General features: G+C 40.1%; 1 protein-coding gene across 8 annotated transcripts; it reads left to right on the top strand.

Annotated features, from left to right (window-relative positions):
- The first annotated feature begins 417 nt into the window (after window positions 1–417).
- On the top strand, window positions 418–22,928 carry PER3 (period circadian regulator 3). Of its 8 annotated transcripts, none has more exons than XM_088066487.1 (21): window positions 418–617; window positions 1,711–1,862; window positions 2,421–2,536; window positions 3,351–3,552; window positions 4,483–4,531; window positions 6,255–6,397; window positions 6,756–6,834; window positions 7,428–7,534; window positions 7,778–7,934; window positions 8,799–8,928; window positions 9,337–9,462; window positions 9,993–10,119; window positions 11,212–11,356; window positions 11,966–12,093; window positions 12,551–12,754; window positions 13,380–13,631; window positions 14,145–14,878; window positions 15,973–16,138; window positions 16,705–16,885; window positions 17,495–17,645; window positions 19,020–22,928. In XM_088066487.1, the coding sequence occupies exons 1-21, from the start codon at window positions 418–420 to the stop codon at window positions 19,119–19,121; spliced, it is 3,651 nt and encodes a 1,216-aa protein (XP_087922613.1). In that variant the 3' UTR covers window positions 19,122–22,928. The 8 variants fall into 8 exon arrangements, with proteins under 8 accessions (XP_087922613.1, XP_087922618.1, XP_005528380.2 ...); XM_088066492.1 differs by having other exon boundaries at window positions 544–617; window positions 8,826–8,928; XM_005528323.3 differs by having other exon boundaries at window positions 544–617; window positions 8,823–8,928; window positions 16,708–16,885.
- Window positions 22,929–23,222: the final 294 nt, after the last annotated feature.

The raw sequence follows: 23,222 nt of genomic DNA, 5'->3' as shown, positions 1-23,222 counted from the left end.
CGGGTGTGTGGGAGCGCGGCCGCCGCGTGCGCCGCGTTACGTAACGGCGCGGGGCCGGGGCGCGGCCCCTCAGGGCGCTCCCGGCCCGGAGCGCGGACAGCCCGGGGTCGGTGGGAGAGGCGCGGCCTCGGAAGGGCGGGAAGGCGAAGCGGAGGCCGCCGGGCCCCTTTGGGAGGCACCGCGCTGGCAACAGCGAGCTGAGGGGGCGCGCGGCGGGGAGCAGCGCGGGAGCGCAGAACCGGCCCCGGTGACCGCTTGGCGGAGGCGGGGGGGGGGCAGCGCTCCTCCCACCGGCCCGTGAGGCGGCGCGTGCTCTCCCTACAGCACCGGCGCCCGTAGCGCGGGCCGAGGGTCCGGCCGTGCCCTGCGGCCGCGGCAGCCGATGTCCCCCGCGCTGTGATGCTCGGCGGATCCGGGATGGACGCGAGCGAGCGCCGAGGCGGCAGCGCGGAGCGCGGCGCGGCCTGGGCTGGGGCCGGGCGGGAGGCGGCGGCGGCGCCCAGGGGGGCTGCGGGCGCTCGGTGCGCTGCGTGCGAGGGAAGCGGCTCCGGGCGGGGCGGGACCGAACTGCACAGCCCCGAGTCCAGCGGCGGCTCGGCCGCCGAAAAAGCTAACAGGTACCCGGGCAGCGCGCGGGGATGTGCTGGGCCGGGCGGGGAGCGGGGACCCGGAGCGGCGCTCGGGCCCTGGCGCTGCGGGGCTCCGGGGGTCACGGGCCGCGGCGTGTGCAGGTGCGCTGGGCGCCGGGCTGCTCGCGGCTCCCGTAAGCCGTGCCTCATTCTGACATCGGCTGAGCCGCGCACGTCAGCGACCCTTGGCTAGCTTAGATGTCTACTTCAGCTAAAGACTTATTTAAGCAGTACCAAAGCAGAAATTGTTGAAATAACGTTTTTCGCGAGAGTTCAGAAATTAAGTAATTTATTTTTTTTGATGTAATAAAGAGTTAAAGCACTGCAATGTATGTAGCGTTGAACAGGCATGTCTAGTTGCCACGCAATACTTACACTTATGTAATGGTTTATATAGTAAGAGTACGATACTAATGATAGTGTCAACTGGAAAAAAAGTTACTGAAAAAATGTCCGTATCTCGTCTGTAGAATTAGAATCTGATTTGACAGTATTGACTGATTATATTTTAGTCAGTGAAATAAGCAAATATAGGGAGAGGGAGATTTTATCTGTTAACAGTTCTCCAGCTTTTGAAATCGACAGCTAAAAAGGATGATGAAGACTTTAAAGTCACGAGGAATGAAGTCTTTGCATCAGGTGTATTTTGGGAACCTCATGGTTCCCTGAGATGCTTATAACCAGGTACAGCCTTCAAGGTTAGGAAAACTTAGAAAGATCAAGAATCAGCATTTATTAATTATTTTAATACCTGTGATATTTAGAAAATACAGAATAAACATAATCTTATTTTGTTAAGTTGCAAGGCATCTTAGCAAGCAGAATGGTCTCGATGGGACTTTGCCATCCATGACACTGGAGGTGGGAAGGAGGAAGGTCGATGAGAAAAGCTTCAATTGCAAAGAAGTGAAAAATACAACAGGAAATTTAGTGAATGAGCGTTAGGACATTCCTGGATATTGCATGACTCTGTAGCCATTCCCATAAAATGTTAGTTTAGGGAGTAATTTTAATTGGGTGATAAGAAAAAAAAATCTCCTACACCAGAATTCTCTGGTAAAGTTTAACTTTTGTGTTACAGAGAGCAGCTGAATTGGAGCCAGTCCCACAGAGATATGATGATGATGATCCAAGAAATGAAAAGGTGTTTACCTGAAGAAAAAAGGAGTTCTAACAAACCCAGTACCATCAGTGCTCTCAACTACGCCTTGCAGTGTGTCCAGCAGGTCCAAGGTACGTGTGGATAAAATCTGGAAGAACAACAGCATGATTTGCATAGATGTGTCTGGCAACAAGTAGCATTAAAAGAATGCATTCCAGTTATCCTGCAAGGAGTTGACTTCCTGAAGCATAATGGTTTTCTTGCCAGTTTTTTTGTTAAATAACCTTGTTATCTTTGCTGATGAGATACACCCCCCCACTGCTTCTTTTTCTTCAGAGACCCATAGCTAAGAGGTGCCTATAGTAAACTTTTATGTATATTGAGAAAATAGTATACCCATCCCACTTTGAAAATTTATTGGTTAGCTTGTGTTTTCCCAGGGAACTAAGTAGCTAAAATTGTACTACTTCTTCATGCTTGTTTTCTGTAACAAAATGAGATTATTCCAGTAGTATAATCAGTATTCCTTTTCCCTTTGTCACTGCACAGACCTTCTCATCTCACCTTGGACTTCACCAAAAAGATGACAAAAGTACAAGGGCTGTAAGAAATACTTTCAAAGTAGTCTCCTTACTGACTTCCTTGTGTTTGTTTTGCTTTTTCTGTTTTGTTTTTTTTTCCCCAATTAGCAAACAATGACTTTTTCCAGGCTCTGAATGACCGAAGAGTGTTTCAGACAGATGTGGTGACATACAGCATAGAAGAATTGGTGGCAGTTGCATCTGAACACACTCCAAAAAACACTGTAAGAATTCAGGCACACTCAAGGGGTTAATTCAATTTTGCTAAATTTAGTCTCCTAACATTGTTTTGTGGAAATAGAATGTGTAAAATTGAAGGCCTTTACATTTTAGCCAGACAGACCTTCAAGTTTTTAAAGATCAATCAAGATTGTGTCTTATATGTGCTGTGTTAGTACCCAACAATACTGAGTGAAGAAATACTATATTTTTTTTTTGCCAGAGGCAACAAATAGTTCTTTGAGAATTCTTTTACAGCAGAATAATCTCTTGAGGTAGCAGAAAGTTTTTAAAATCAATCAGATCCATAGTTGTGAGGCACTTTTGGTTTCTATTTGTACTCTGCATTTAATTTTTTTTTCTTGTTTTGCAATATATGTCCTGCTTTCTGGTTCTGTTTTAAAGAAGTGTTTCTTGAAATTCAGTACTGTTGGATGCTGTATCAAAAATATTGTTAATGCTTGTAAAAATACAAAAAAAAAAAATATTGGAAAGCTCTGAGAATGTTTTTGTGTGTGGAATTGTGGTGAATCCTTTAAAATTTTTGGAGGAGTGTGTGGAGTGATAACCAGTCATTTAGAGCAAAGATAAGCATTAATCTGTTTCGAGAAGACTAATGCAGTCTTACTAGCATTTGTAAATACTGAGTACACTGCTGTAGCACTGGAGAGTGTAGTAGATCAAGCACTACCCAACACATTTTTGAACCTCAGCCTGAGGTTGTGGTGGTTTGGGGTTGGTTGGTTTGTTTTGCTTTTTATCCTTGTGTTACCACTACCATGTTTCAGACAACGATTGCCTTTAATGTTTGTTTTCCAGGACACATTTGTGGCTGTATTTTCTTTGCTGTCTGGACGCATAGTGCATATTTCTGAGCAGGCAGCATCTATTCTGAACTGTAAGAAGAAAGTGTTGGACTCTTCCCGGTTTGTGGAGTTGCTTGTGCCTCAGGATGTGAGTGTGTTCTACACACACACTGATCAGTCTCACCTGCCCCTTTGGAACATGGAAAGTCAAACAGGTGGGACATGGCAGTGCTCTTGAATGCTCTGTGTGTCTTTCTGTCTTTGCAGAATGTAGACAGAGTAGTAGTTCATTTTAAATGCTTAAGCTAGCAATATGCATCAGCCTCATTTGTTCATTTCCACTTTGAAAACGGGCTTTTTGAAAAGAAAATAAGTCTGATTATGAGCTTAAAGTTGTTTAATCTACACCTTATGGTTGCTTAGGTGCTTTGTCTTCATGATCCACTCACTGCCTGCTGTGAACACAGCTCATCAAACCCAGGTTTTAAGCTGATTTGCTATTTGGTGCTGGATGTGTTTAATCTGAGACTTTTGAGTCCTCTGTTCCTTGTGAGCAGTTCAAACATAGCTTGCAGGCCACGGCTGTGTCTTCTGCCTACCTTGACATGGTCTATCATGACTGATCTGGCATCAGTTCTGAGAAGTCCAAAGTCCTTGGTATCAAAGGATATGATACATCTGGTGGTTTTGAATGCCAGGGATTCCACAACTTGGATGCCAGTGATGTGCCTACCCAGCAGAGCAGTGGCACACCAGTGGAGTTGTGGTTTTCTTGTCTATATATAGGTTTTGTTACTTGGCTTATAAAGCCAGGAAATACCACCTTTCCTTTTCATAGTGATGGACTGGAGAAGGATTTTTGGTGCTTTGATTGGTTTGTTGATTTGGAGTTTTTTGTTTGTTTTTTTGCTTTTGTTTTATTTGTTTGGTTTATTTTTGTTTGTTTTTTTAATATTAATTTCCTCTGAACTTAGTTCCAGGTCAGCCATACTATTGAACAGACAATTCAGTAGCTAATAAAGAGTAGGTTGTGAGACTTCAGTCTTGCTCGGAAAGTCTGGAGAATGCAGAGTTTAAAATAGTTCTGATAGGTGTGACCTTTTTAAGGAAATTAATTGACACTTTCAATGTGTTCATCTTATTAGCTTCTCCATATGAATATGCCCAGGTGAAATCCTTTTTCTGCAGGATCAGGTAAGTGTATTGCTAAAGTTTCATTTCAGTGAAGGCTGACAAAGGGTGCAGTACTAGCAGAAAGTGTTCTATTGTCACAGCTGACCAGTGTGAGCTCATGAAACTCCATTACAAAATTGGCTTTCTGTGTTTGATATTGTCATCCAGTAGCACATTCTGAACATCTTTCCCAGAATGATACATAAACTTGCACTGGGACAGAAGGAAAACTGTTTATATGTTTTTCTCTTGGACCTATTGGTTTCCTTAAGTACTGTCATGCAGGAGAATGATCATGTGAAAAATTGCTGCTTCCCCTTTTACTGTTGGAGAGTGGAGGCAAAGAGTGTTTTGCTTGAGATTAAGATTGCTTGAGAGATTGGGGCAGAAGCCTTAATGCAAACTAAGGTCACCTAGGTCCCAGTGTGAAGCCTGACTCCTGAGGCTTGTGAAGCCTGACTTGCTGCTGCTGTGAATGCTGTTTGTTACTTAGTACCTGACTAATCTTAGAGCTAAAGGAGGAAAAAAAAATGAGATTGGCCTTCAGTCTTCAGTGCAGTTCTGTCCTGGACTCGGGTGATCTCAGATTTCAGTAAGAACTGTTTGCTTCTGAGCAGATACAACACTTACTCATCTTTCAGTTGGTCATTGATTCATTCATATGTGTTTCAACAGCCTTAGTTCTTAAACCACCTTTGTCTCTTGAATGGTATAAGGGCATCTGAAATTGATATAGCTGGACAGATAACAATGTTAGGTTGGGGGAACTGGATACATAAACATTTTACAACAGTTTTTCTCCATGTTTTTGTACAACATCGGTCTCTACTTCCCTTACGTAACAGATCTTTTGATTTTGTTGGCTTTATGAGTAAAAATATTTTTTCACAGGCACACGCTCTAGGCTTAAGTAAGAAAATGGTGTTTTACGAGTTAGACTTCTGCTGTATCCAATTTCCATTTGTATCTTTTGTTTTCCCAAAGACAGAAGTGTCAGAAGTAGTTTTTACAACACTCACTTCTCTCTAGAAACATTTTACAAAATCAAGTGTGGAATAAAAAAGTAACTTATAGTGTGAATGATTATCTTCAAAAATTTAACTCAATTCTTTCTGTAAGAGCTGGGTATGATACTGAAATTATAACAGGTGGAAAAGCACTTTAGTAGGTGCCAGTTGTTACTGCAGATGTTGCAAAGCCTTGGTTAAGATCTCATCAAGAATGTTGCTACAGTTCAAACACATTCTAGGAAGACAAATCCTTTTGGAAGATAGAGAACAACAATGCACCAAGTCTGGAGCAGTTTTTCTTATGTAGGTCTGTGAAAACTAACCTTGAGGGAGACAGATATTTTAATTTTTTTATTTTTTTTTCCTAAAAATGGTACAGAATAAACAGCAAGCAGAAAAAGGGCTGTTTAACTTGAAGGAGAGCACAAAACCAAATGAGTGGTTCTTGCGGATACAGTTGGACTGAGAATTAGAAAATAGTCTTTAACCATTAGAGTAAGAGTATTTCTAGACAGCCTCTGAATTTAAGTGTTGGAGACAAAACATCTACTTGATCTCAGCAGGAGGGAGGTCAGTGTTGCTGAGTGTGTTGACCTTGGATCTCAAAGGAGTATGCATAGGACGTGGTTATTTGGGTTTGTGCTCAATATAACTTCTCTGGGCAGGGCTCTTGGCCCTGGCACACAGTATGTGAGTCCTGAAACTGGGGTGTTAATCCCTTTTGTTTTCCTCAGGGGTGGGAAAGATCAAGAACAAGAAGCACGTTGTTACCCCTTCCGAATCACCCCATACTTGGTCCACGTGTGCACTTCTGTCCGTGTGGATGCAGAGTCCTGCTGCTTAGCTTTGGCTGAGAAAATCCACTCTGGATATGAAGGCAAGTCAGGATGCTCGCTGGAGAAAAATCCAAGCCAAAAAAAAAATGCAGTGTATGAAAGTCTTCATCCTTTGTTTAGAACCTGTGCTTGGGTAATCTCACCTGTGTAAGTTGCAGCTTGTGTGTGCATGCATGCAAATCCAGAATATCTGTGCTGCCTTTGCCAGGCCCCAAAGCATTCGACCTCTACATGTTATTTTTATTTTTGAGAGAAGTCTGTAGTACCTAAAAATCTGTAATGTTTCTGTGAGTTACTGGTTAGAAAGCAGCAAACCATTATAAAGTTCAGGAACCAGTAAATATCATGAGCAACAGTAATGCCCAAGTTTTGTCTTAGTGCATATTTTGTTTCTATTAGCTCCTCGAATTCCTATGGATAAAAGAATATTCACCACCACACACACCCCTGGATGTGTTTTTCTGGACATAGATGACAGGTGAGAGATTTGAGTTTTTCAGACCTGTGAGGTGTGTATGGAGAGGTAGAAAAAATCATTTAGTGATGCAGCTGGAGACCCAAGTAAAGTAGCTGAACTGTGTGATTTGCAATATGTAATTAAACAAAACAGTTTGTGTTAGTCCACTCATGGAAAACATCTCACACTGCATACATGTAGTCTCCTTTGTTGGTTTAAAACACATGTTAAACAGAACTGCAGTCAGTTTTCCTTATCTAGGGCAATAGGGAGCTGTGGTAGCATCAGCAGTGGAAAATGAGCATAATTGCTGACATTTTGCCTATGACCTGTTGTCTTCAGGATCTGATTTTTTTTTTCCTTTTGCATGTAAACAAGCACAAAACTGCCTGCAAATGTGAATATCTGTTAAATCTCCAGGCACAGAAATGTTTGTCATGGGTATTTGTGTCAATATTACAGTGCAGGATTATGAGATGGGTTGGGAAAATGTTCTGTAGCCTTAGTTTATTTCACTGTAGATTGTGCATGGGCACTTCACTGACCAGCAAAGGGTTAAGGATGGAAGTAGTCAAAACTTTATTATAACCTGTGATAATGTGTTTGGGTTTCAGAGCAGTGCCTTTGTTGGGTTACTTACCTCAGGATTTAATTGGAACATCCATACTGATGTATTTGCACCCAGAAGATCGTCCTTTGATGATCACTATTCACCGGAAAAGTAAGAGCTGCTTTTAGAGGAAGTTCTGTTGGTTTTACGATGCTTTATCATACCTTTATCATACTGCTTGACATGTGACTGATCAGCAGTCTAGACAAAAATTAACTAATTAACTCATGCAGTCAGTTTGAGATCAAAGTGAATTCAGTCCCAAAGTTCTGAGAACCCCAGTTATTAGTGTTTGTGCTTGCACTACTGTGTCATAATGTAAGCTAAATCTTGTTTCTTGATTGTGTTTTTCAGTACTGAAATTTGCTGGCCAACCCCCTTTTGAGCACTTACCTATTAGATTTTGTACTCAAAATGGGGATTATGTCATACTGGACACCAGCTGGTCCAGTTTTGTGAATCCTTGGAGCAGGAAAGTTGTGTTCATCATTGGCCGACACAAAGTCCGGACGTAAGTCAGTTGTAGAATTGATCAAATAAAATGCTTTTCATTGATTACTCTGCTAAACAAAACAGTCTAAGTACTGAACTAGAGACATCTGCTCTTGCAGATGTGACAACAGCCTAGCATTTGTCTTCAGACCATTCCTTCAGAACAGCATTAGTCTTGTTTATAACGTGTGAAAATAAGTTAATTACTTTGAAGTAAAAGGCAAAGCCAGCTTTTTATTTTAGCAGGTTTTTGCTTAGTTGATGCCCAAATTAAAGTACCAGTTTTAGATGAGCAAAAGCTAAAAAGCAGCATAAAATTAGATCACTTTAACAAATAATTACCTAAAATTAATTCATGGTTGGCTCACCAGAAGAACCCAATTAATTGACCTTCTTTTGGCATATTTACTTGGTACAGCATTTAAATATTTACCAAGGCAACGTCTTTTTAAAATGCCGTTAATATTGAACGTACAAATTAATTTTTCAGATGCTTCTCCTTAGTTTTCAAGAAATTTGAAAATATGACTGACTGCCTTCTTACCTGGTTTCTCTTAGAGGAAATGGCTTTTGGGAATGGCCTTCTGACTTTTCAAAGAGATCTTTTATACATGATTTTATGGGGTATGAGTTTGCCTTCTGAGTGAAGGAGCCAGAGGGGTAGATGTTTGTCAGCCTTAACTGGTGTCTCTGCTGGTGTATTGACTTCCCTGGAGCTTCCCTGCTCTCATAGCTCTGCCCTACTACCCCAGCAGAGCAGCTGTTGGGACAGATGACATTCCTCTGTGTTGACTCAGCAGAACAGTCAAAATAAAATAATCATAATCAATTAAGAATCTGTTCTAAGTGTTTATAGCTATCTTCATCAAATGAAAATGAACAGTGAAATACTGTTGGCTCTCTCCAGAAGCCCTCTGAATGAAGATGTCTTTGCCCCAAGAAGTAAAGAAACGAGCAGCGTGGAGAAAGAGATAAGAGAATTACAAGGACAAATTTACAAACTGCTTCTGCAGGTAAAGAAGGCAAAAGAATTTCAGAACACAGGCTGGCCTTCTGAGTGAGAGGCTAAAGAAGCTTGAGTCTGATTAGTGGGCTCTTTTGAGGATGGTCTTTTAAAAGGTGTGAAAGGAAAGTTCTACATGGATACAGTCCCACCTCATTACCAAAAAAAAAAAGAACAATTTGTTTCACATTTTTGCCAAGTCTTTATGTTGAAAGGTAAATAAGGTAAATCTGCATCTTGAATCAGTTTGAAGCATGGTAGAGAATTCTTCTTAAGTAAGTGGTAGAGCCCAGACAAATACTGACTTTTCATTTGACTGTCTTTGTTTATTTGAAGTTCTGTGTTGCAAAGTATGTTGTTTCCTTCATTTTGTTCTCTCAGAGGATGATTTTTAAATTTTTTTTCCCCTCTCATACAGCCAGTTCACAGCAATGTTTCCAGTGGTTATGGAAGCCTTGGAAGCAGTGGCTCTTATGAGCACTACATCAGCATAGCATCTTCAAGTGACTCCAATGGGAACTGTGCAGAGGAAGCACAGGAACCAGTAAGTCTATAAATGCGTCACTGCGTGCAGAGAAGTGAAAATACACCTGTAAAAATGAAAATCTTTACTTTGTACATTTGTGCTTCTCATTATGAATTTTACTGAAGTGGGAAGAATAAAACCATGTTCAAGCTAAATTGGTTAATTATAGAGTGCTTACTTTTGGTTTCTGCTCTAAATTTTGCTGACTGCTGTAGAAGAGAGTGGAAGTAGTGCTGTCCTAATATAAGCATTGCAATTACCTAGTTTCCTTGTGAGGCTCCTGAGTAAGTCATCAGCTTATTCCCACTCACAAGGCTTGGCATAGGTATTAAAACATTCAGATGCTGAGGCTGTTTGAGCTTTTCTTATGGTTAATTTACTTATATTAACCATGATAATTGGATTAGCTAAGTTCACAAATACCAACAGATACCAGGCTTAGGCTGATAGTCTACTCCTTTCAATTTGAAGAATACAAGAACCCAAGTGAGCTCCTGTGGCCTCTTTGTAGTAATTTTATTCTGACTTTGCTTTTTTCGTATCTCAAGATGACATTGCAACAAGTTTGTGCAGATGTCAACCGAATAAAGAACCTGGGGCAGCAGCTGTACATTGCATCGAGGAGCAAGCCACAGAATGCAAATGAACAGGCTGTGAACTCAGAAGTTTTGGGAGGTAAGTTAATGTGGTTACGATCCTTAAGGTAACATGAACTCCAGTACATCTGTAGCCATGAGTTTGGCTACCTGGTGTTACGCTGAAGAACTTTAAATGGCATTTTTTAGCATGGCTTAGACATGAGGTTTGTTTTCTTTAAAACCCAAACAAACAAATTCCCTACCCTCCTCCCAATTCACCCCTAAAAATAACCTCAGTAGATGCAATAACTTTTTAACTCCTCCTTAAAATATGGAGGAACATATCTGTCTCTTTCTAGGTTAACAGGCTTATCCTTTTTTGTATGTTAACATTTTCTAGTGAAAATGCACACTTGCTTGTAGCAAGTAATGAGGAAGCTCCCCTTGGTTACTTTATGTGAACTCCTAGAAATTATCATAGGCTGGACAATGTGGCCCCACTTCCCACTGAAGTAGGGATTTAGTTACTGAGTGCTTAATGTTATATTAGTGCACATTATCTGCAGTTTGTTTGTAGCACAAATACATGGAAAAACCTGGATGCTCAAATATCATAGGGATCTGTATTAAAACATTTTTCTCTGTGATACTCTATATTAAAGTGAACTGCTGGTGTTGTTCTAGAGGATTGTACTGTCAATATTGATAGGACTCTGGCCAGTGTATCCATGGTATACAAAGCTGTGAATTACTGTTAAATAATGGGTTGAATGCTGTGATGTATAAATTGAAAGAAGAGTAATATTAATTACACCTTTATTTGCAGCTTAAATGCAGGGGGTTTTATACACTATTTTCTTTGTGTTTGCTTGCTTTTTCAAATGGATGTTTAAGGTGCTGGGGGGGGGGTTGGCTTTTTTCAGGCATCTTTCCACTCTCCTTTCCTTGCCTCAAAACGTATAAATTGAGATGAAAATGCAGAATAAGTTTGTAATGAGAGCTATGCTGTCATAGGTCATACATCCTTGTATCATTATGTGGATTCCAGTATATATTTGTGTGTGTGTATACACACACACACACATATATATATCTATATCTATCTATCTATATATATATCTATATATCTATGTGTGGGTAGTGTTTAGATGCCCTTGAGAGTAACCTTTAAAGGTTTCCTCTCTTCCAGGGAAGAGGCACACTGCTTCTTGTTTTCTTCAGACACTGAGAGGGGATAGCACAGAAGAACCAGGCAATACATTTTATGATGATCCAAAGAAGACTCCTCCTGTTCCTTCCTATCAGCAGATCAATTGTGTTGATAGTATCATCAGGTAATAAGCTATGAAACCATTTTAGTGATACAAGTTTAAGATTAATTGGTAGAAAGTAAATATCCAAGCAGTTTGCATTGGCCTTAAACTGTCTGGGGTTTGAGTCATGAGATAAATTTGGGATTGTTTGTAAAGTTTTCTGCCTCTCTGAGCACTGGGATGGATTGCCCAATCTGAATTACACAGCAATGAAAAGTTTAGGACCTAAGATTCTGTTTGCAGCTATTTGTTGACATTTGTCATTGGTGCAATAGGAATTTAAGTGAATTTTGATGGTCATAAAATGTCAGTGTCTTATTACACACTGAGAACATCCATATAAAACAAAAAGTTTATATAACTTATAAAATGTCAGTATTTTTTAACCCAGTGGATAATGTAATCTTTTTTCTTTTTTCTTTTTTTTTCTTCCCCCTCAAAGAGTGATAGATTTTATTTAAAATGCTACTTGGAAAGCAGATACGTGTCCAGAACTTCCTGCAGTGAATTTAAAATACTAGTTAACAACCTCTGGATCTCCAGTTTGGATTGTTCAAATATTTGTATTTCCAAATGGAGAAAATACCCCCCCCAAAGTAGAGAGCTTCCTGTGATATGCTTTCATTTCAGATATCTAGAGAGCTGCAGTATTCCAGCATTGAAAAGGAAATGTAAATCTTCTGCAAATACATCATCGTCATCTTCAGAAGATGACAAACAAGTCCAGCAAAGTCAGCAGGAAGTCAGGGCATTGGAAGGTAACACAAAGTGTACTGACAATCATATTAGAACCACAAAAACTGATTTGGGGTTTTTTTATATGTCACTGTTGTGTGTTCCAAGGTTTGTCCACTTTTTAAACTGTTGTGTTGCTAACAGTATTTTAGTACATATTTAGTAAATATTTGCCTAAATTGCCTAGCTCTCCCAATTAAACATAAGCTAAAATGTTAAGTCTTTGAATGCATCAAAGAAACTCTTGTTTGTTGTTGTTAAATGAACCTTCTGTTGCTCACTCATTTGACGCCACATTTAGTATGTGCTGACATTGCACTGGCATGTAAATGTTTTTTTTAGTATATAAGAGTATATAAGACTGTCTTATTTAATAGTCTGCGTAGTTACTGGTTATTTCTGAACCAGTGAGACTTGATGAATTGGGAGCATAGTGCTTGGAATGGAATTCCATGTAGAAACTTTGTCATTTGCCAATAGATACTGCTATGCTGTCAGCAGTTGAGTCCCACACGCCAATATCTGCTGGTCTGGAAGAGACGCTGAAAGACCAGACAACTGCAGGCATGGTGGGAGCTCCTCTGGCAGACCTGACCCTGTCCAACAAGGCTCCAAGTGTCATATCTGTCACCAGCCAGTGCAGCTACAGCAGCACTATAGTGCATGTCCCACACCCTGAATCAGGTACTGTTCACACGCACAAAACACTGACTGATATTTAAATTTACACAATGTTTCCAGCCTGAAGTACACGGTGAGAAAGTTTTGTTCATTTAAGGTATGTCCTCAGTGAATTTGAATTCTGAAAATGAATATCTGAAATTAAGATACTTCTCAGGGTGCTGTGAAGAAAAACTTGAGCTTGGAAGTTTTTAGGGTATTTTAGTAAAATAGTTTTTAACACACTACACTGTTTCTTTTCCACTTGAACTTCATTGCATATACCTCAAACACAACAATGTGCTTTTGGCCATTGAGGATTCAAATAAAAATTACTGTGGGGCCAATGTTACTTCATTTTAATGCAGGAAGAAGCAAAAATTAAAAGAGTATGTAGCTGCTATTGTACTAAGAAAATATGAAGAAGTGCCTCTAACTTCAAAGTGAATTTGAAGTTTTCCAGACCATGCAAAGTAACTTGTTCAGTTGATGTTAGTGTAACTATATTTGAGTTGAAAGGGTGTTTTCTCCCCCTGCCTCTGCTCAGTAGGTCAGATGAGGTTGTTTTCTGTGTAACACTCTGGCTTTTGTGGTAGTTGACACCAGAAGGGCAGAGCAAAGAGTGATTTCTTTTCTTCCCTCTTCAAAGAAGTGACTACAATGGAGGATGCCGCTGTTGGAAGTGAACAAATTGAGCTGCCTCCTGTGAATTCTCAGAGTCTTGCAGTGCTGCCTGAGGACTTAAAGCCAGTTGGGCTAACAAAAGAGACATTGTCAGCCCATACTCAAAAGGAGGAGCAGAACTATGTTGACAAGTTCCGACAGAGGGTCTTGCTCTCTCCATTTAGGACTTACCTTCAACAAGGAAGCAGAAGTAACAACAGACATTCCTGTGGCCAAGGTAGGCAGCAGCTTTGAGAAATAAAGACTTGTTAGATGATTTACAAGGCTAACCTAGCCATGAAGTCTGGTTCTCCTTTGTATAATTTAGTGAGTGTCTTATTGTGGCTGCTTGCAGAATGATTCCTTTGGATTGCCAAGATTTGACAGCAACATTGCCCACACAGAAGGTCTGCTCCATCTTGGATCTTGCTATCTTAGACTTTTCACAAAGCAGATAGTTATTGCAATAAAGCCTGCAAATCCCAGGTAGTTTGTTGCTCCCCTTGAAAGAATATAAAAGATCTGATTGGGATAAGCCAAAGTGATCAATAAGAAAATTGATGACATGAAGGAAGATATTGTAGATATGTCAGCAAATCCATCACTGGTTTATGGAAGAGTTATCCAGAGGAAAGTCAGATCTCTGAATAAGCCACACTCATTTATCTGGGTGTTTTTCCTCTTTTTTTTTCTCTCTTTTTTTTTCCCTGGGTCTGTCATTTTAGTGAATATGTTTATTTTTCTTCCTCAGGCGATTCCCCTTCAAAGCAGATCAGCCCAGCTAGCTGTAAAAAAGGAAAACATGGAAAATTCAAGCGCCAGAAACCTCAGAGACAGTGCTCAGATAGCCACTCTTCTAGTAAAAATAGAAATAGTCTTCCATGTGAGAAGAGAACAAATCAGAAACAGTTGTTCTCTCCCGCAGAAGTATCCTATCTGAGCTCCTCCAGCCTGAATGTCCATCCTCCTGTGGGATTTCCTGCCTGTTCAAATCCAGTGTCTACTTTTCCAGCCTCTTCTGAAGGAGAGCAGCTTGCCCTTCGCTCATTACAACCTCAGTCCATGTCCTCATCACAGCTGTGCTGTGGAACACAGTCATACCCAGTCCTTTATCCCCCAAACATAGGGTTTATGGCTGTATTTTTTCAGGGTTTCCCCATGTATGCTCAGATGCCTCAGCCTCTCTTGCTCCCTAGCCCTCAGTGTGTTTATCCACCCTCTTCATATCCATGCACCACACTACCTCCAGCACCCCCTCCTTGTGCTCCATCACCAGTAGCACCACACTCTGTGGATCAGCCCTTTCCAGCCTCTCCTCACTCATCTGTGGAGGACCAGCAAGAGGGCCAGTGTGACCAGGCCCTACTGCTGAGCAGCTCACGGAGCAGCTCCCCACTTCAGCTGAATTTGCTTCAAGAAGAGCTGCCAAAACCTATGGAGCTTTCCATTAGTGCTGATGTTAAGCCACATGCAGAAGATAAATGCGTAAGTAACGAAGATTTTTATGTAGAGGAGGAACTGACTTTCACTGTGTTCTGTCACTAAAACCGGTGGTGATGATCTGTGTGTCAGGGACACAGATTTTGTTAGCTGCTTTTTCTGTTGGCTGTGCTATGTAGGCTGCAGGTCACAAATAGCACAGGAGGTGGAGAAAGCAGTTTATACTTGTGCTTATGGGAACTTGTACCAGTACAGTGTGGGCACTTAGTAAATGACAGAAATATGAGATCTGAGGCTGCCACAAGCTGCTTCTGCTCAGCATTCTGGCAGCAGCCTTTTCAATGGAACTGTCAGCTAGAATTTGGGGTTTGGGGCTTTTATGCATGTGGAACTTGGTTAGTGCTGCGCAATTTGCATCCTTTTTCACCCAGTCCCACAGTCTATGGAGAACCAAAACAAAGGGAAGATACTCTTCTAATTACTCCCTCTGTCTCCCAGGGATGCAGCTAATGAAAGAAGAACAGGGATCCGTGTGGGTCGGTTTCCATACATGGGCATAGAAAAGGCCTCTCCAACTTCCGCGGTAAACTCAGAGGCAGGAATCTGAGCTCTGCAGGCAAGGAAAAAAATGTTGCCTCCTGAATCCAGATTGGGCTGGAAAGGCTGGATCAGCTGAAACTGCAGGGTAGGGTCCTGAAAGGGGAGCTGGTGTACCTGGAGCTGCTGAAGCAGTCGCTTCGCATAGCGAATCAGGGGAAGACTCATTTTCCCTGTAGTGCACCTTTGGTTTTTGTGTATGGCTGCTTCATGCCATCTAACAGGATGTGAAGGGAACTGACTCCTCTCTTGTCAGCAGAAATTGTTAACTTTATCCAACCATACAATATCCTGACAAATTGGGGAAGTATCTACAGCAGAAACCAGTAAACTAGAGTTCAGATGCTTGTTGATTTTCACCCATGAAGAGTGTTATCCTGAGTTCTAAACCACCACTCATTTTCAGAGCTAAAAACTCTAAACCTGTTGAATTGATATGAGAACTTGGTCAACGTGTGACAAATTCAGTAACTGAATGAATTTCCTTTTGCATACTTAAATGTAACTTCTGTGGATGTGTTGGATCTGCTTTTTGTCTCCAGGATAATGATCCAGAAGATAGTGCTAACAGTGCTGCTCTTGAATTTCCTGACCACTCGTTGTACAAGGAGTCACAGTTGGGTTCAGGTTCAGCAGCATCAGGCAGTGGATCAGCTTTATCTGGTTCTTTAGGCTCTAGCTTCAACGAGACTTCTGGTCCTGGCACAGGTAGGGAAGTCCCAAGATTTAGGTATTTGGTACTAGATGCTTGCTAACGTATAATTAATAGGAGGATACTGTAGTGGGGATGGGAAATCCATGTAACATCCATGTAAGATCATTTACTTTTCATTGGCTTTCAGTGTTTGAAGCCAAGTTTGTTTCAGTCACTGTGGTTGGAAATGTGAGTCTAAGAAGCTATTCCTTTAACCTGGAAGTCACTCTTCATTTTTCTCATCATCATTTCTCTCTGCGTTAGATACTGTTTTACATCTTTATTGACTAAAGGTAAATCTGCCTAGAGCAGGATCTCTCAGAAGCAGAGAAGCTGAGCCAATTAATTTTGAGAAAAGTGAATGCAGTTTTGGGATCTTGAATAATTTGAGAGAATGCACTTTAACTCTGAATTCTCAATAGGCAGTAATTGCTAGAGCAATCATTGGGAATACCTGTATTTGTGTTACAGAACTAACTTGCAAGAATACACTGGGGATGGTGTACTTTTTGTGCTGAATTACTGGGATTTTCCAGGCATCTGCCTTTTTTTTTTTTTTTCCTTACATGGTCATTCTCAGCAGGTAGTGGGAAAAGCAGCAAGTATTTTGCCAGTAATTATTCTTCTGAAGCTTCCAAAGAAGAGAAGAATCAGGAAGCAGAAGAAAAAGGGACAGCTTATAAATCGAAACATGAGTCAGCCTGGGTGATGATGGATCACACACCTGAGAGAGTTCTAATGAATTACCAAATGCCAAACAGGTTGGAAAACATCAACAATTTCTGACATGTAGTTTGGAATTGTTCATGGAACTACAGGATTAAAGTGAGACTGTGGAAACAGCACACATACCAATGAAACTTCAAGAAGGTGTCTTAGATTATCTTTGTGCAGTTTAGGCCTGGTTATTTACTTACTTTTGCCTACTTTTTTCCCATTCCCCCTGTCTGTTAAAAGAAGGTAACATGTAACCTTTTTTGCTGAAATATTAAGGGGATTGGTTATTTTCCTGTACTTTGCATAAAGGGGTAAAACTTCAGGTTATTTGCAAGTTGCTTGTAATTAGCTTATACACATATAATTTGCAATTATATTCCACATGAAAAAAGCACCACATAAAGCCATAAAACAAAAAAAACCCACACCAAACAACTGAAAACTCCCAACAAAACCAGCAGCAAACAAACCTCAGACTGTTAGCCCAGTGTTGAAAGCAGCCTTACAAAGCAAATAAGGTACAAAGTACAGTTCCCTTTCAACAGCTGATGCTGTCTAGGCTTCAGCCATAGGTTGTGGTGAAGAGACTCTCAGTGTCAGTGCCTGCCTTGCTTGTGTAGTACAGTGTGCTCACAGGTATCTCTTCCCTGCAGAATCAAAGAGGAAGTTCTAAAGCAGGATCTGGAGAAGCTGGCAGTCATGAAAAAGCAGCAGCCTTGGTTTACAGACGGGCAGAAGAAGGAGCTTGCAGAGGTGCACTCATGGATCCGGACCCAGACTGTCCCCCTGCAAATCAGCACCCAGGTGAGCAGTGGGAGAGGAGCTGCAGCTCATCCCTGCCAGGGCCATCTTACAGAGCTGGGTTATGGGTGTCCTAATCTCATGTAAGGCATCTAAAGTTTGTTTTTTTCCTCTTGTATTAAGTAATTTGCTCTTTTTCATATAAAATTGTTGCTATAATTGAATAGCATATAGTGCTGGGATATCAGTAAAAATTAGATCAAGCGTGTTCAGGAAGCTGAAAAATGCTCAGTCACAGAGGAGGGTCAGGTGCATTTTAAGAAACACAAAAATAGCCAGTTTTTTTGTAGGTGTATTCATTCATTCCATCTTAATACTTCATTATTTTAGTGGGTATAACTCTTGGGCACTCTGCTAAACTGCTTCTGGTTTGTATTGATGTGTGTTAGAGAATGTCCTAATCAGTTTAAAGTGTTCCCAGGTGCTATGGAGAATGGCAAGACAGATCTAGTCCCACAGAGAACTACAGCTCCAGTGTTGAGTTGTATAGAAATTTTTAAGGCTGTGTTCATGTACTTGTGCACCAGAAAAATCTCTTGTCTGTTTTAGCACTGCATGTTGGGCTGGGGTTATCAAATGCGACATTCTGAGATGTGGTATTTATTCTTGGAGAAGGAAACCTAAGATGGATGTCCTTGGCTATGAAACGAGACCAGAAAACTAGTCTTTGTTTTCCTAAGACCTCTTTGATAATGTGTGTCCTGTTGTGGTTAAAAACACTGTGTTTGATTCAGATAGCAAAATTATGTCTAGTGATCTTCTTGAAAATTCTGTTGAATGTTTATAATCTCAAATGTTAGAGAATGTATTGGTATGAAAATATTGCTATTTTCTATCTAAGGTCCTGAAACTGTTCCTAAGCAGAAACTCATGTTTCCAGTGCAGATTGTGATTTTGTAAATACAACCAGACTTCTGACAGTAGCAAGAATTACTGTTTGGAGACTTTGTTTCAATATTCTACCGTTTCTCAAGAACAAGAAAAATATCGATATACTCAGGCATTTCAGCTGTTTTTGTTGGTCAGTGTTGTTGCTCTTGAGGCTGCAGTTGCTCTTGAGGCTGCAGTCCAAATCTTCAGTAAGGAGTTTGCTTATAAAGCTGAATGATAAGGTCTTCAAATTCAAGACAGTCACATGCCTTTTTATCTCAAAGGTAGAACTGTATGTTCCACTAATCAAATTAACTGACCTCTGAGGCAAGGGAAGTGGCAGGTACAAGTATCTGCAAGAACCTGTATAATCTCTGCTTCTAGAGAGATCTCACCCCATTGGTGAGAGGTTTCAAGAGATTGCAATGTATCATTCCATGGGATTTGACCCTTAGAAATATATTCATAAAAAGAATTTAACGTACTATTTCTTTCTTCTTTTCAAAGGGCTGTGTTACGTGTGACAGCAGGGAAGCAAGTTGTGAGGCTGCAGTGGCTGATGGCAACATGGAAAACAAGGGAGAGCCACCTCCAGTCCTGCCACGCTGAGGACATCAGCACCTGTGTCAGTGCAACTGCTTGGTGTAATTCTCACCCTCCTTCCCTCTGGCTTTGCTCCATACCAGCAGTGAATCTCAGTGGCCATCTCTTACCAACATGAGCAGTCACACATGAAACTCAATCTTCCTGTATTACCCCTCCACTCCTGGCATGACTCTGAAGACAATCTTTCAGTGGGAGGCTGTTTCACTTTCTGACCTCATAGACTTGACACAGAATGGGTTATGTTTGTAACCTTTGACTGCTCAAAAATGAGCAAAATGCAAGGATTTTTTTGGTTTGGCTGTTCGTTCTTTTGAAATTGGCAATTAAGTGTGAAAAGATGCAGTGTTTAAGAACTTGTGATTATGAATTTACTGTTCAGACCATATTTACTCTCCAAGTATGATGGACATACTGAAGCCAAGCTACAGTACTCTTCATTTTTGTTCAATATTTAAAGGTCTAAACTAAAGATCCAAATATTCTGAGGCTCTGAAATTGCTGTATTTCAGAGTATAATGTAGCTGGTTTGAGAATGCAATAGGCTTTTTAAAGAGCAGCTGAAACTGGCCAGGTTATTCTGCATCAAATGCCTTTTGCCAGCTTGTGCCCGTCGAAAAGAAGTAAACTGAAGTGAAAAGGAGCATATTTTTTCCTATGTTTTTTGTGAGGTGGGTTTTGGAGTTGTTTTACAGCTTTTGATTTTAAAGCTGTTTTTATCAAGACAGATATATAAACTAATTGAGGATAACTGGTTTGTAAATACACAGCAATTAAAAAAAACCCAACCAATCCAAAAGTATTCAACCAATTAAAAAGGCTCTGCTTTTTAAAAACAGACCCATGGAAAATTTTCTCTATCAAGGCAAGTAATTATCAATTAAAGTATTTACATGCAATCCTTTATCTTATGTTGGTAGTGCTTGGGAAGGTGGGTTTGTATCTTAATGTTTTCTTTATTGAGTGGTTAGAGGAGTTGAAACCAGACATAAAAAATAGGAAATTATTTAAGCAGTTTCTCTGATTTGTTTTTGTTGTGGTGATGCCAAAACCAAAAAGAATTAACTTCATTTCTTCTGCTTTCAAAACTCACATGTTGTGGAGCTAAACTTGAACATCAAACCACATATTCATTATTTCTTAGCACTGTTGACTTCCTGCATAAGATACAACCTCTTTCATTGTAATGGAGTCTCTGGCTGTTGAAATCCATGGATGAAAAAGGAATTTGTAGCTCAGAACATGGTAATCACTTTCAGTATGTAAAAAGACTTGTTCTCATTAATGTCTCAAAGTGCTCTTCAAACAGGACATGCTTGGCTAAAAACCTGGCACATTTTGTCTGATTTCCTCTCTGTTTATCAAAAGCTTGGATGTAATCAGATTTTCCTTGTGGTGTTATTAATCACCTTAGCTTTCTCAGCAAAGAGTTCTAGGATGTAGTATGTTATATACCCTTTTGTTCTGTGTAATCCTTTTGTTGCTGTGTGAAATATTTTTGTTGCTCTAGTTTCAGTTACTGGTAAGGTTCAAGGAAAATATTGTAATCTGCAGGTCATTGAAGGAAAACTGTATTTATCTAAAGGTTTCTTTACTTGTAAAAGTCAGTCAAGGGACAATCTTTCTTGTTAAAGTTTATTTTAAGGAAAGTTATTTTTACAGAATTTTGAGTTTTCAAGGCTAATTTCACTCAGGCAGCATTCTTTTTATGGGTTTGGGGTTTCTTTTCAGTGTTTTTGCCTGCTCTGTTTATGCCTATTGGTTTCTATTTGTTCTAAAGCTACATTTCTTTGTCTTTCAGTTTTTTCAGCTTGAACTTGTTTTTTTTCTTGTGTTGTAAATCAGCAGAGATCCACATATCCTCAGTGCTGCTTGTGTTCAAACTTCAAACACCTCCTAAAATAAGAGACTTCAGTAGGTGTTTACATGTAGCAGGTTATGTATTCAAGTTGGAAGATGTGGGTAGTATCTTACACCTTTCCTAGCCTTCTTACAGCATTTTCCAAACATGGTATTCTGCTTTATAACCACACTGCCTAAAATATTTGCTCTAAAACATGTAATCAGATACTTTGTGTAAGAGTTCTTTCTTGATTGGAGAACTTCTTAATTAACTTAGCTGTCAAATTAGACTTATGTACTAGAATCCATTCTACTTAGCTGTGCTTAAATTAAAATTATTGCTTTAATGCATTTTGAGGCTTAGTGAAGTAGATTAAATTGAATATTTCAGGTAGGGAAAGCTGTCTCCTTCAAAATAGTTTGGAACCCTAAGCCAGAAGGAGAGTTATAGTAACAGTAGACTTTTGTGTCCATTATTTTTATTTCTTGAGTTTGAAAGTGTTAGTTTATTTCACAAGTATGAAAATGAGCTGATTTGCAATTAATTAGCAGGCAGACATGTCATCTCTTTTGTAAAACAGTGAGACTTAATTCAGGAGAATGGCAATGTGTACCTAACACTTGAATAATGCTTTTGATCCATAGGTCCATGAACATGTCAAAAAGACGACCATTATTATCCCAGCTGTATAAAAAGAGGCAGAGACACAAAGGGCCATACCCACAGTTCATTCCAAATTCAGGAGTAAGATTTGGGAATCTTCGCTTGCTGTATCCTGTGCTGTCTTTGCTACAAGTGATCAAGATTCTGTATGTAGAAACCTGATTGTGTTACCTATGTTTTTTTTTGGAGATGTTAACCCTTCTGTACCCCCTACTGCTGTAAATTTGTGCCCAGTAGAATCATTGAGCAACAGAAAGCCCAGACAGTTTTTGAATTGCAGTGAATACCATAGACCCTCTGGCCCTATATAATGAAAATTCATGTGCCTAGGAGTTTGAATTCCAGATTTGTAATCCTGGATAAATCTTAGGTGTGAGATCCCTTTTCTGGGGCTACACACGTCCTGGGTTATGGAAAAAATTGTGGTGTGGGAGAATAATGTGAGAGGAATGAGCACTTGAATCAGTGCCCTGTGTGATGATGAGACAGTTATTTTACCCAAAATCAAATGGTCTTGGCTGCAAAATCAGCAGTTTTTATCCCCTTAGAATAAAAAAAACCCCCAAACTTTCCCAAGGTACTCTTTACCCTGCTAGAACCACAACTTCATCTTGCAATGAGATGCCTTATCAAGCCTTTGACCTCATTTCCATAAGTTTTCAGGAACTGGCAGGTTTTACTTCAGCTTTTACTAATCTTTCAGTCTTTGTAGTGTGCTGGAGTGATCACAGCAAGATGCAGTTCTGTTCAGAAAGGCCAATGGAGTGAGTGTTGCAGCCAGATTTTGCACCTGGCTCTTTTCGTTTCTGTGGCTTTGTTTTGCCTGGCAAAATGTTGCAGACAGCTTAGAGCTGCTTGAAAAATCACTTACTTAGTGGTCAGAGGGAAAACATGCTGGTACAGCACTGATGCAGTTACTACCCCCTGTGGGGGTGTCAGCAGTTTGGAAACCCTCGGAGGATTTCGCTGGCAATTTTTTTTGTTGTTGTTGTTGTATTCATAAATGTAGAATTATGTTTTTAAAAAGATGAGTTGTTGTGCAGATATTTTCATGGCATTGCTATGAACAGAAGGGACCCTCATGTATTTTTACAGTGTGGTAAATACTTGCTGAATGAGTAATGTATTGGTAAGTTTATCTTCCAACTGAATTGAGTTTTGAATCACAATTGAATGAATTTTTACATCAGTTGGTAGTATTTTATTGAAACAATATTCAGCTGTGGTTGAATTTACAGTTGTGATTTTAACTGTACACTTTAAAGGAGCATCTGATTTTATAAATAAAACTGAAATATATGCTGCAACGAGCTGTTCAAATGTGTGTTTATTTTGTTCTTGGTAATGTGTAGAAAATAGACTTTTAACAGAACACTCAATACCTTTTTTGATTGTATATGGGTTGGGGTACAGTGAAAATAGCCATGTGGTGGCCATTTATGCTGTTTTGTTGAGGGATTTTGTGGTTGTTTGGTTTTTTTCAGTCACAGTTCACCTTGCCAACTCCAGGATATATTCTTTCTTTTCTAGCTGTATCCCATAAGAGCAAGCACTTTGAGTGTGTGAAATACTACATCTGTATTTCTAAACTGCTGGGATTT

Source organism: Pseudopodoces humilis, chromosome 24, assembly GCF_049639895.1.
Source record: "Pseudopodoces humilis isolate 2021_Gansu_Grassland_sample_001 chromosome 24, ASM4963989v1, whole genome shotgun sequence".
NCBI classification, from domain to species: Eukaryota; Metazoa; Chordata; class Aves; order Passeriformes; family Paridae; genus Pseudopodoces; species Pseudopodoces humilis.
The sequence above is the reverse complement of the archived record's forward strand: the minus strand, read 5'-3'. Positions and strand labels throughout refer to the sequence as shown.

Excerpts from the sequence above, each read along its gene's own strand:
- PER3 (XM_088066487.1), top strand. The coding sequence starts at position 418 with ATGGACGCGAGCGAGCGCCGAGGCGGCAGCGCGGAGCGCGGCGCGGCC. Across the intron at positions 3,553-4,482 it reads GAACATGGAAAGTCAAACAG|CTTCTCCATATGAATATGCC; the intron begins GTGGGACATGGC and ends TCATCTTATTAG. Across the intron at positions 16,139-16,704 it reads GACTTCTGGTCCTGGCACAG|CAGGTAGTGGGAAAAGCAGC; the intron begins GTAGGGAAGTCC and ends GGTCATTCTCAG.